The sequence below is a fragment of the Amborella trichopoda genome, chromosome 13 (genome assembly GCF_054954075.1).
Source record: "Amborella trichopoda isolate Santa Cruz 75 chromosome 13, AtrichopodaSantaCruz75HAP2 v2.0, whole genome shotgun sequence".
Classification (NCBI taxonomy): Eukaryota; Viridiplantae; Streptophyta; class Magnoliopsida; order Amborellales; family Amborellaceae; genus Amborella; species Amborella trichopoda.
Window position 1 is genome coordinate 518,907 of NC_142348.1, and position 13,956 is coordinate 532,862.

The 13,956-nt window shown below is 39.8% G+C and overlaps 1 protein-coding gene across 15 annotated transcripts in view; it reads left to right on the forward strand.

Moving 5' to 3' along the window:
* The window catches only part of LOC18437411 (pyruvate kinase isozyme G, chloroplastic), a 46,441-nt gene that overhangs the window by 21,760 nt on the left and 10,725 nt on the right, over window positions 1-13,956 (forward strand). For 13 of the 15 annotated variants that reach the window (XR_016047830.1, XR_016047831.1, XM_020669171.2 and 10 more), the window contains exons 4-10: window positions 117-251; window positions 395-505; window positions 956-1,044; window positions 8,069-8,131; window positions 12,782-12,957; window positions 13,512-13,614; window positions 13,788-13,936. Coding sequence is in view for 13 of the 15 variants with exons in the window: in XM_020669171.2 (XP_020524830.2) it covers window positions 117-251; window positions 395-505; window positions 956-1,044; window positions 8,069-8,131; window positions 12,782-12,957; window positions 13,512-13,614; window positions 13,788-13,936 (826 nt within the window). In the remaining 2 variants the exon portion in view is untranslated. Of the gene's footprint in view, window positions 1-116; window positions 252-394; window positions 506-955; window positions 1,045-8,068; window positions 8,132-8,318; window positions 8,382-12,781; window positions 12,958-13,511; window positions 13,615-13,787; window positions 13,937-13,956 lie in introns of those variants that run through there. The other 2 variants (XM_088856070.1, XM_088856071.1) reach the window with 1 other exon arrangement.

Here is a 13,956-nt window from a genome sequence, read left to right on the forward strand (position 1 = left end):
TCTTAAGGAATTTATCATTGAGTGGGATAGTTTTTACAATTATTAACTCTAAACAAAAATTCATACTAAAGGACGAATTTGCATGAATCTTAAGCTTCATATTGGTGTTGGAACAGGTGGAATGATGTGTTTAGCGGTAAAATCAAAAACATTGGATTCAGTTACATGTGAAGTCATTGATGGGGGAGAACTTAAATCTAGGCGTCACTTGAATGTGCGGGGAAAAAGTGCAACCCTGCCTTCAATAACAGGTATTCATAATATTTTATCTATCAAGGAAGCTCTTTGAGACTTCAATGTCTTTTCTTTTGCGATTCTTCTCGTGTAAGGATATATTGGTGAAATTTGTAGACTGCCAATGTGTCTTATGTCCTCATCTATTGTTCTTGGACAGAGAAGGACTGGGAAGATATCAAGTTTGGGGTGGATAACAACGTTGACTTCTATGCTGTTTCATTTGTAAAAGATGCTAAAGTAGTTCACGAATTGAAGGACTACCTTAAAAGTGAATACTCTCTCTCTCTCTCTCTCTCTCTCTCTCTCTCTCTCTTCTTATTATCAGCATGTGGTCGTTTGAGCTTGTGCATGTGTAACATGACTCTTATTTGATACCGAAATGGATGGTTCAGAACTTCAGAAGCAAAAATAATTCTTTCATAGATGAATTTCTCATCAAAGTGACTGTGAATCTGAAGCAATGATTCATGGAGAATTAGTATGGCTTGCTCCTATTGCTGGTCATATTTGTCATGCAGTACATGTGCATGTACCTGGTTTATACCCTTCTGGAATTGAATTTTTCTGCACTTCTTTGCATCTCAAACTTCATCTAAGCATACATTCGTATGATTGCCTACATATCCCCACTAGTATTTGTGTATGTATGCGACAAACATTTGATGTTTGCAATTTTATGTATCTGAAAGAAACAATCTAAAAGGACTCTCTTTTGTAGGTTGTGGTGCTGATATTCATGTGATCGTTAAAATTGAGAGTGCAGATTCAATACCAAATCTTCAGTCAATTATTTCGGCATCAGATGGGGTGAGCCACTATTTATATTCAGGAATGTTGGCAACTTATTTGTTGACTGTGCTGCATGATATGACATAATTAATTTCCATATCTTGAACTTTGAGAAGATATTTGTTGAAGAACAAATTGTATGGGGGAGTTTTTTTTTTCTCTTGGTTATTTGTCTGTATCACTCTGGTGAACTTTTCCTTTTGTTTGTTATACTTATCAGTCAAATGGGTGGTAAGCTGAAACCTCAGACAAATCAAACAATGAGGTTAGCTGTGAAAAAATATGCTTTGATGACAATGACTATGAGATAATCGTTGATTCCAAAACCTAGCAACATCCTGCTGACCTATAAAACCTATTATACTATACCCAAGTATAGTTACAAAGTTAATAATTCATTAGGATACTTGATTAGCTCTTTAAATTCTTAAGAAAGTGTGGTCATTTTATAGAAGTATGTAAAGCACATCTCTTTAGAGGTGCTTATTGGGTTGGGTCGATCCAACCTGACCTAACATGAGTATATAATAAGTATTATTTAAATATAATATATAATGTTTAATATACAACCTATGATAATATATAATGGGTTATGTTAGGGTGCTCATATTATAGAATAATTTATCATTGTACTCAATAAATTTTGGACACTTATGTACCAATGTTTTGTACATGGAGTATTTTTTAGTTAGGGTATTTTTGGTTATAAGGAGGGGTGTGACATCATCCACATGGGGTGTGACATCACCCACATGGAGCATTAAATTCCCATGAAGGTGATGTCACACCCTATTTAGATGACGTCACACCCCTCCTAATGACCAAAAATACCCTTATTAAAAAAATGCTCCATGTACAAAACAAGGGTACATAAGTGTCCAAATTTTGTTGAGTACAATAATAAATTATTCTATAGTGAGCACCCAAACATAACCCATATATAATATGTTATGTATAAAAATGTATGTATTATACATTTACCCATAAAATGTATAATGTATAGTAATATAGGTGGTCTGGCCATGTGCAGTATCGACCTAGAACAACATTGGTTAGGATGGGCGATTTGGTTCAAGTGGAAGGCTCTAAAGGGGCAAGGGAAAGCCCAAAAGAACATGATTGGAAGTAGTAAGAAGAGATATGGTGGCTTATGGTTTGCTTGAGGGTATGATCCTTGATAGAGTGGAATGACGGGATATGATTCGTGTAACCAACCACAAATAGTTGGGATAAGGATCGGATGATGATGATATAATATCATTGTATTATATCAATATAGTAAAATTATTATATTATTATTGTAATATTTTATAACCCTACCCAGGTTGGATTTGGGATCTTTGGGCTCTACTAGTAGGGGGGTTGAGACCCAGCTGGTTCTTGACCAACCCCCCACCACCAATCCCCCTTCCCTCCAGACCAACAGAAAGAAAAAAATGAATATTTGGGTTGGGATTGGGTCGGGGTCTACCAGACCTACACCCAACCTGTTTTCACCCCTAGCACCTATTCTAAGGAAACTAGGCGTAGGAAACTTGTACAAAACTTCTGATCCAAAGTCCATATCCTCCAAGTGAAGCTGCAAAATCAAGCTAGTGGTCTATATTTCTACTTCTTCCTTGCACAGAAGCAACCATTAGGAAATTGGAACCCTTGATTTGTAGTTGGTTGCTGGTAGTTAAAATGATAAATTGGACAGGAAATAAAACACTTAGAACCCATCTCCAAATTTATCAGGCTGAGATAGCCACTAAGGATGAAACTATGACTTTTTTGAGATTCATGTCACTTGCTCTACCTCATGCTATTCATATGTATCTTACAGGACTTGCTTGCATCTCATAAGCTTCAATGAATGCGCACTGAGTTTCACTAAGAACCTGTCAAATCTCTCTTGTTGATTTCTTTTTCATTTTATATGTTGAAGGGATTTCGGACTGGTTTGAGCCAGGTTGCCTCTGGTAAGTCTTGAATCGAAATATCAAGTCTGTAAATCGTGGTGCTGTTGATCATTTTTGTGCAATAGCTGCCAAAACACTTTAATGAATGCTTTTATCTTTGATTTGAAGTATAACCATTTAGTTATAAAGGTTTTTCTTTTTGTCTAGACAATAGCAAGACTAGGAACAATTTTACTGTGGTACTGGCCTTTGGGCTGGCGTCTCATTTCAGCACTCCATGAGGTGGAGAAGAATTATGAAAAAGATGCATGGCTTTGGCGGGTCTCGAAATTGCAACCTTGTAAATTGTGATTTATCATTTAACACTTGGAGAAAATGCTTTGATGTTGCTTGGCACTCGATCCTAGGGCAAAAACAAAAAGGGATTTTTACTACTTGGGTTTTGACAAGACTCAGCTAACGACCGAATATGCATAGCACAAAGGGCTCTTTATTATGTAGTTATTTTTCTTTTTGATAAATTTAACTTTTGTATTGCTGTGAGAGTAACATGATACAGAAAGGGGATTCGAGAGTACCCACAAGTCGGGTCTCTCGGTCAAAAAATAGGTCAAAATACCCTATACAAAATATTGGGGCTTATAGAATTGCTCGATTACAAGGAGAAGAATTTATGAAAAAGATGCATGGCTTTGATGGGTTTCGAAATTGCAACCTTGTAAATTGTGATTTATCATTTAACACTTCGAGAAAATGCTTTGATGTTGCTTGGCACTCAGTCCTAGGGCAAAAACAAAAAGGGATTTTTACTACTTGGGTTTTGACAAGACTCAGCTAACGACTGAATATGCATAGCACAAAGGGCTCTTTATTATGTAGTTATTTTTCTTTTTGATAAATTTAACGTTTGTATTGCTGTGAGAGTAACATGATACAGAAAGGGGATTCGAGAGTACCCACAAGTCAGGTCTCTCGGTCAAAAAATAGGTCAAAAGACCCTATACAAAATATTTGGGCTTATAGAATTGCTCGATTACAAGGAGTGTATTGTATCGTGAGTAAACAAGGTTGCACCCACTGTGGTCCAGAGCAAAAAAAGAGATAGACTGGCGGCAACTTTAGAACTACAGCAAGTGTGAATAAGCAAAGGTACGCCCACTGTGGTCCAGAGCAAGAGATGGACGGGCGGCTTCTGTTGAACGACTACAACCCCAAAAAAACTAGTCTAGGCGAGGTCTTATGCTAGAGCCCTAGCTCCATCTTTTGTCTTTCGCCAGAAAATCGGCTAACTCTTTGGACGTCCTCCAAATATACATCCATGAGACGACCATATCCTTGCAAGCGTAAGCAATCTCATCAAATATAGAGGATAGGTACCATGGAGGTGGTGAGGTCCCAGCTGCCCAGGAAATAATATTTTGAGGGTCTCCTTCCACACAAAGGTGTGATTCCTAAGTACGTTTGAAGCGTTTAACTCCCAAGAGCAGAGCCATGGCTTCTGCGAACTGAGAGTCTTCATGGCCTAAGTTCTTAGAATAAGTGAGCAGGATGTTGCGTTGATGGTCGCGGAAGACTCCACCAGCTCCAGCTGGGCCAAGGTTCCCTAGAATCAATCATCGAAGTTAAGTTTGATGGTGCCTTCTGGAGGGGCCAACCAATTGTTGGATCTTTGAATCTTTTGTAGTTGGAGGTGGAGGATGTTTACCCATTGGCTGAGGAAGGTGTTTGCCAATATCCTAGAGAAGGCCCTATGGTTGGAGGCCCAAAAGATTACTAAAGAAGTAATCTTGTGGAAAAATGCTAGAACTTCATTTTTGCGGCCTTGAAAGATCTTGGCATTCCTTTCTAACCAAATGACCCATAAAGTTGCTGCAACGACAACCTTTCGTAAGGTTCTTCTAGACTTCGGCTAGTGAGAGGCGAGATACGAGGAGATTACAACCGTGACTGAAGGTGGGGTGACCCATTGGAATCCAAACAGCTAGATTAAGAGGCCCCACAGGTCGTGTGCTATGTTACAGTGGATGAAAAGGTGCGGGTTCGATTCCTCCTCGCTTAGACATAGCACACACCTTTTAGGGATTGGAATCCCTTCTTTTGGATCTGGTCAACTGTGAGAGCCCTTTGGGAGCATGCAATCCAGTTGAAGGTCTGCACTTTAGGAGGGGCGATGGTCGACCAAACCTTGGAGAGGATCGAGATGGGGTTGAGTGGGAAGGTAGGAGGCTAAGTTTTTTGTAAAACGAGGCCACCGAAAAAATGCCGGAAGGCGAGGGAGTCCAAACAAGAGAATCCCTCCTAGGGAGTAAAGGGAGGGGAAGAGGTCCTTTAGAGGAGTGTGGCCTAGCCAGCGATCTGACCAGAATCTGACTCTAGTACCTTCCTTAGGATGAAGCGGATGAATTTTTTGAGCAAGGAGAGAGAAGACATGAAGGAATTCCATGCACTTGAAATCCTATTCGAGGATCTCCCCTCAGGCACCCACACATCTTCCAAAATCCTATATTTGTTATGGAGGACCTGAGCCCAAAGGGAGTTAGTCTGAGTGGCTAACTTCCACCACCATTTCCCTAGTAGAACCAGGTTGTGTTTCTTGAGGATCCTGATCCCCAGCCCTCTTTGAAGTTTGGGGAGACTGACCTTGTCTAATGAGATGAGTTGGCATTTGGTTTTCTTGGCCTGACCTGACCAAAGGAAATTCCTCATTAGTTGGTCAAGGCGTTAGCCAATGAGGCTGGCATGTGGAAAAGAGACAAAAGGTAGACAGGGGAGTTAGCTAGGGTTGCTTTTACTAACGTGGTGCGGCCTGCAAGAGAGAGATATCTCCCTTTCCATCCTGCCAACCGATCACGTGAGACCACTGTTTCTTTTTTGGTTTTCCCATTCCCAAGGGTAGACCAAGGTAGGTAGTGGGAAAGTTCTCCATTTGCATTCCCAATTTGGAATTATCGCTCTGGTTTCGGTGTTTGTGAGGGCTACCCCTGTAAACCGGTTGCTAATTCGAAGCATTTTAGAAAAACCCTTTGATTATCAATTTCTTCTGGTGTCGCATCAAGGAACACCAATGTGTCATCTGCGTATTGCAGATGAAACACAATTTGGACTTGAGCGTTGCTTTTGAAGCCGGTGAGAAGGCCTTCCTGGTGCGAGTGATTGAGCGACTGAATGCTTCTGCTGTGATGGCAAAGAGGAAAGGGGAGAGGGGATCCCCTTGGCGAAGCCCCCTCGAGGATGGGAAAAAACCTTTTGGAGTCCCATTGATTAGGACTGAGAAATGTGGATGAGAGTAGCAGACTCTCATCCACCTTCTCCAAAGGACCCAAAACCCCATTCTAGACATTGTTTCGTCCAATATTGACCAGTCGAGATGGTCATATGCCTTTTCCCAGTCTATCTTGAAGATGAGGCCGGGTTTTTTGGACATGTGCCTAGAGTGAAAGCATTCATGTGCCACTAAAGCCCCGTCTAGGATTTGACTGTCTTTAATGAAAGCAGACTGAGGCGGCGCTATAATTAGGGGGGGGGACTTGTTTCATCCTAGATGCCAGGACCTTGGCCAGAATTTTGTAAAAAGAGTTAACAAGGCTGATTGGTCGGAAATCCTTGAGTTCCTCTGCCCCTTCTATCTTAGGAACTAGAGCAATGAAGGTTGCGTTGATGTTGTGAAGAATTCCCCATTAAAAGAATTCATCGACGGAACTTTGGAAATCTGCTTGGAAGGTTTCCCAATAGATCTTAAAAGGAGCAATGGGGAAACCGTTTGGGCTAGGGGCCTTGTCTTTGGCTCGGTCGTCGACAGCCTTCGCGATTTCTAAATTAGAGAAGAGGCACTCTAGCCAAAGTGACCAATGGCTTGGAAGAGATAAGAAATCGAGATTGCTCATCCTAGGTTTGGGGCCCAAGGGAGTAGAGTAGAGCTTCTGAAAGAAACAGAGGATGGCCGACTCGATTCCGCAAGCTGGTCTAGGATACGGTTGCCAACTTTGATTGTGGAGATGGTATTGTCTCTTCTTCGACAATTTGCTGTTCGGTGAAAGAAGCCCGTATTCTGGTCCCCGGCTTTTAGCCAATTTACTCTGGACCTCTGAAACCAATATAGTTCTTCCTTTTTGAGGGTGCAGAAGTAATCCATCTTGGTTTGGGTTCGGAGGTTGGCTTCTGTGGCTGACAGAGGTTTGAATTCCTCTGTTCGGTCTAGATCTTGAATGGTATTCAGAAGGGAGGACTTGGTTAGGGAGTAGTTCCCCAGGATTGAACTACTCCAGGTTTTGAGAGAGGCTTTGAGAAGTTGTATTTTGGTTTAGAGCCTATACCCAGCTCTACCCGAAACCAGGGGGGAAAAGGAGTTCCACCAGGTAGGAATAAGAGTGGAAAGCTAGTTTTCTTCAAGCCAGGCTAATTTGAATCTAAAAGGCTTCGGTCCTCTCCTGACAACTAGAGTAAGAATGGGCCAGTGGTCCGAAGTGGGTTTAGGTAGGGCCATAGCATGTGTTCCCGGAAATTGTTCCTCCCGGAAATTATGTAGTTGGTTTGGTTGGGCTTTGATGTTGCGCTAATGACTGAACTCGCGCAGCAAACAACTGTCATTGTTGAGGGCTTTGGTGTTGCGTTAACGACTGAACTCACTAGATAGTTCTGATTACTAAAAATGTACAGTTTTGCTTGATAAAAATCGCCCTACACGATTTTTGGGCAGAAATATCAGAGACCAAAGTCACTTGCAGGATACTGAAATTCATTTTGGTTCCATGTAACAATAACTAGGAAAAATTAAATGGTATGAGATTGTTCATATAGATTCGGTTTCTCTGCTACTTTACATTTTATTCAATGAATAAGACAGCCAATTAGCATAGAGCATGTTCTTAACCTGGAATTTTATCTAGTAACTTGTGTTCATGTATGGTTCCTGCGTTAAATCTTTCTAGTAATAATTTCCTTTTCTCCTCTTTATCTCTCTAGCTTGGTGTTCAATTAACTTATGTCTTTGATTAAACTGGTTTTGGTTTGAATTCAATATGGTTGCCTATGAGATTACTTCATGGTTCATATACTTTCCCATGTTCAACATTTCTGCACCTCGTAATTAAGAGGATTTTTATTGTTATCATGAGATGTACTAATCTCTCCGCTGTTGTCAGGCAATGGTTGCTCGTGGAGACCTTGGAGCAGAGCTCCCAATTGAGGAAGTTCCTTTATTGCAGGTATGTGTTGCTCTTCAACATGTTACTTTTGAGTTATTTTCTGGAAATATTTGTCATGCTATGTGTATTCACCGTAACATTTCTAAAAACTGAATTTGCTTTGCTTGGTTTGATCATACTTCACAATGTTAAATCCTCTTAGTTCTAGGTGATGGTGATTTTCTGTGACGTGTGTAACTTATTGCAGTTATTTTCAAGCCCCATGAATAGGACAAAAGGGAGATGGTGGGGGTGAGTTCTTGATATAAATCTCATCTGGGAAGCCGAAGAATTAGGCTGATAGAAATATTTATTTTATTTATCAAGAAAATTTATTTTTCAGGGCATGGGTGTAATTTTTTGAAATTTTCTGTTGGCTGGTTTAGGATTTGAGGCATGAAAGGGCTTGAAAAGGGATTTTATTTAATGTGTTGAGTAGGATGGAGCTCTCTCATTGAGTTGAGAGAGGGATAGATTTGATTTAGATTTGAGAGAAACACGTGAATATATATATATATATATATATATATATATATATATATGGAAAAAGCTAACAATAACTGGGCAGCTATAATGAATAGTAATATAAGTGGAATCCCAACTATCAGATCTTCATCATGTGGTTAAGAATGCATATCACTATATGAATTTTAATATTTTTTCTAGATATTAGATTATAATGAAATTTTAGATGTGTGTACTAAAAAATAGTGTGCACAATTAAGAAATATATATATAATATTTTCCAAAATATAAAATGACCGAAATACCCTTGAAAAATGATAGGGGTAATTTGGTCATTTTAAATTATTGAAAATAATTTTTTAAAAATATTTTTATATGGTGCACAATAGTGTTAGGTATATACACCCAAAATTTCATCTTAATGAAATTTATGGAAAAACAATTAAAATAAAAATAGTGATATGTATTTTGAACCACTCGAATAACTGATGGTTGAGATTCCACCTATATTACTATTCATTATAGCTGCCAAGCTATTGTAAGGTTTACTATATATGTATATATGTATATATGTGTGTGTGTGTGTGTCTGTATAGACCTATAAATACGTAGACCTATTTTGAGTGAGTTTTTAGTGACAATAGGTCTACATCAAGGGTCATCATTGGGCCCATACCTCTATGTCTTTGTTTTAGTTATGGATGACTTAACCAGGCACCTACAAGATGAGGTACCGTGGTGCATGTTGTTCGTAGATGACATAATTTTGATTGATTAGACCCAAAACGACGTCATAAAAAATTAGAACTTTAGAGGGATGTTCTAGAATCCAAAGGTTTTAAAATTAGTCGGACTCAGACAGAGTATTAGAGTACAAATTTAGTAATAATAGGAGTAGAGACGAGGAAGTAATTGAGATTGATGGCCAAGAAGTACAAAAAGGACCGCACTTTCGATATCTTGGGTCGATAATCGAGGAAAATGGAGAGGTCGAGGAAGATGTCGCACACAAAATTAGAGCTAGGTGGGAGAAGTGGAGATGTGCAACTGGAATTTTATGTGATCGCCGTATACCATTGAGACTGAAGGGCAAGTTCTATAGGATAGCAATATGACTAGCTTTGCTCTATGGGGTGGAATGTTGGGCAGACAAAAAAAAAAATACCTATAGAATGAGTGCAGCGGAGATGAGGATGTTGAGATGGATGAGTGGCAAGACAAGAAGGGATAGAATTCACAATGAATCTATTTGAGAGAATTTAGGCGTGGCACCAATAGGCAATAAATTGAGAGAGAGTAGACTTAGGTGGGCTGGCCATGTGTGACACCGATCAAGTACAACACTTGTTAGGAGGTGCGAATTAGTTCAAGTGGAAGGATTGAAAAGGGCAAGGGGCAGGTCCAAAAGGACGTGTTTAGAAGTAGTCTGAAAAGATATATATATCTATATATATATATATATATATATATATATATATATATAGAGAGAGAGAGAGAGAGAGAGAGAGAGAGATTTTAATTTTAGATTTTCTTTTAATCATTATTTTGTACTTAAGAGGGGATGTTCGCATTAGATAGACACTTGGGTATTTTGTGAAAGAAAGAAGAGAGCTTCTTCCATTGACTTGATTTACTCCTTTTGTTGCTATTTTTTATTTGTCTACGGATTGAAAAGAGGGTGGATGTAATTTTCTATTTTCCTTTCGCATCATTTGGTATTAGACCACGGTTCGAAAAGGGTTAGCAACTACGAATGCTGGTGGTGGAGGTTGCAACCGGGGGAATGCCGGGCAGGACTAAATATACAAAAAATTGGCATCATGATGGCAATGGTTGAAAAGTTGCAAAAAGAAAGATTGCAACAGACACATATCGAATAAGATGAGATCTATGCTTTTAGATCCACCTTATACCAGTTTTTGTGGAGATCGGCGTAAATCAGAACACAAGTTTTAAAGGGAATGACCTAATGTTATGCTTGATCACATTTATGGGTTTGAGCACGACGACATCGACATGAGCTTAAAAGCAGAGAAAAATTGGGTAACTGGCTACACCAAAGCGGATGTGATTGGCTTAGGGGAGTAGACTGAAATCAGCATAGAGATGAGCAGAGAAAGAATTTTACCACATAAAGATCCACCCCTGGAGCAAGATCATCCTATGTTAGGAGAATGACACCTCCAACCCGAGGAATTGCTATTCCTATAACAAAATTGGAACATGAGCATCACACAAGTACAAAGACAATGATATGTGATTTCTTGACTAAAGAAAACCTTAGATTTGTCACCTTGAAGGTTGATGGATTGAAACATGCAAAAGGTCTCAAATCCAATGAAAAAAGGGTAGGTGTATTTGTAGATTAACCTGTTGACAAAGGAGACATAATTGTGGGTATATATTATGTGTTTACTAATGGTAGTTTGGAGGATCCTAAATTTGGCGATGAACAAAGTCAACATTGTGTCAAAAGGAGATTTTAACTTTTAAATTTACTCACCCTGTTCAAGGAACGTATTCATTTCCACCCTAGCGATGGGTCTAGTATCCGCTTATGGCTGGATCGTTGGCTTATATCCTTTCCCCTCTCTGCTCATTTTCCCTCTCTCTTCCACCTGGCCCATGACCAGTCTGTTTCTATCCTCTCTCTTTTCCCCTTTGAGAGTGGACCCAGAACGTGGAATCCTGACTTTCGTCAGTCGTTGAGGGATGCCGAGCTCCCAGAGGGGAGAGGATTGCATCATCTGATCTGCATCCCACTCTGGGAGGTTCTCGGTGGCTTCACTCTTTCGCTCTATCTCCTCCCTTGCTCCAGGTAACCCTTGTGCCTAAGACAATAACTGCCCCCCCAGAATCCAGCTCTTCCTCTGGTTGGCTCTGTAGGGTACGGTTCTCACAGTAGATCTTCTCCAAGGGAGAGGCCTTCCAATACCCAATCACTGCGTGAAGTGCTTGGAGGCTGAGGAAACCAATGCTCACCTCTTTCTCCACTGCCATGTAGCAGCAGTAATTTGGAGCTCCAATCTTTCTCCATTTGGCTAGTCCTGGGTGACCCCTCAAAACCTGGCCATCACCTTGTCCTTCCTTCCTTGGCCGAGAGCTGGTGCTCTGCTTTGGAGAGCTACGGTAGATGCCACTTTGTGGACCATTTGGAAGGAACGCAACAACCGTATATTCCAAGGGGAGATAAACCCCTGTTAAAACTTATCGACACCATCAGGGGTTCGGTCACCTTTTGGGCCACTAATCATCGCCACTTCAAAGGCATCACAAGATCGAACTTTCTAACCAACTGGACTCACATCTTCAACCATTGGACCACAATAGTTTATCTTCTTGATTGATTGAGGACCCAACAACCATTCTAAATGCAAATCCTTTTCCTTCATGGGAAACTTAATTAGGAGCTCCTAAAATGATGCGGATCTAACTAGAGTTGAGAATTTACCCGGTCCGAGAATTTCAGACCTGATCCGAATCTAGGTATGGGTCCAAGATTTGGATCTGACAGGTCGGATTTGGATCGAAATCTTTGATCCAAATAGTAATTCAGATCGGATATGAGTACAGGTGGATCCGATCTGGATCTGACCCAGTTATTAAAATATTATATGTTATTTTATATATATACATAAATATATATTCTATAGTACTTTTTAAATATATATTGTATAGTATTTTTTGTTATATATTATTTTATTACATAATGTATACAACAATTTTTCTGGATCCGATCGGATCCAGATTCCATATATACCTTTCGGATCCAGATGTGGATTCGAATATTCTGGATCCGTTCAGGTCTGGATCCGGATCTGGATCCCATGTATACTTTTCGGATCCAAATTCAGATCCCGGTGGATCCGCCGATCTGATTCATTCTCAGCCTAGATCTAACTGTACTGGGCTCCACTTGAAATTGATTGTCCAGGACACATGTGATGACATTCAAGATGGAGCCTTTTTATGGCTCGAGATCCTTTTTCTTCAATCTATGATATAGGTGGGAAACAAACGGATCTGCAGGGTATTGATTTCTCAAACATCTGAAATCATGGAGAAATGAGGGGGTGCCACACTTTTTCGACTGTGGCAGTTCACAAATACCTTTACGAGTTAATTATGGGATAATTTATTATGTGCTTCTCTCTTATGCTTGTCTATATTTGAAAGCCATTTTATCATGCCCTAATGGTTAATCAGGAAGAAATCATTACAAGGTGTCGTAGCATGGGGAAGCCAGTGATAGTCGCAACCAACATGTTAGAAAGCATGATAAACCACCCAACTCCGACGAGGGCTGAGGTTTCTGACATTGCAATTGCTGTTCGAGAAGGCACTGATGCAATCATGTTGTCTGGTGAAACGGCACATGGGAAGTAGGTTCTCCCTATCTTTTTTATTTTGTAGAACTCTTTAATCCTTTTTTGACATGTAAACTCTTGGGTCCTTTATGCAGTTTTCATTAAATCAGTATTTGCTCTCGAGTATCTTTTGTTGAGCCTCTTGTTAATATTTGATTCAATAGATGATTTGTCACATGGGTGACAACTGGAGAATTGGAGAACCTGAAGACATTGATTTCTGCTGTCAATTACATGACAATTGAGCTCAAATCTTCTTAATTGAGTTCTCTTAAAAGTACTTGTCCAGATGTTATTGTCAGTCTCAGTCTGCATCATGAAACAATTAACAGTTTATTATTCTCGGTTAATAGTTTCTGGTGCATAGCGGGAGCATTGCATACACCCCATTATGTACACAATGGATTTAAATAAAACTCTCATATACAATGTTTTAGTGTAGCAGTGACTCTTCCTTGCTATCCATGGACATATTTTTATTGGAGTCTTTTAAGGAGCTATGATGAATGTTATATGTATGACTGGGAGTGAGTCTGAAACCCATTCTGATTGTTGCCTCATGGTTTCAGGTATCCCTTGAAAGCTGTGAAAGTTATGCACACAGTAGCTTTGAGAACAGAAACAACTCTTATAAATGGTTCAAGGCTTACAGTCGCCACCAGTACCTTCCAGGTGGTTACTTATTCTGAATTCACTATATCGGGACTGAAACATCTCTTCTTTTTTCCTTTTTTTTTTATGCTTGTGTGTGTGCGTGTGTTTCTTTGTGTGTGTCGGTGCACGTGCACGTGCATATGTGCATGTGTATCTTTTAGGAATTGTTTGACCTGGAGGATTTTAAACAGAGTCACATGGGCACAATGTTTGCATTTCATGCAACTACAATGGCGAACACGCTTGGAACACCCATCATTGTCTTCACAAGAACTGGATCTATGGCCATATTATTGAGCCACTATCGACCATTTGCACCGATCTTTGCTTTCACAAATGTGTAAGTTTTCTCCCCAAAAT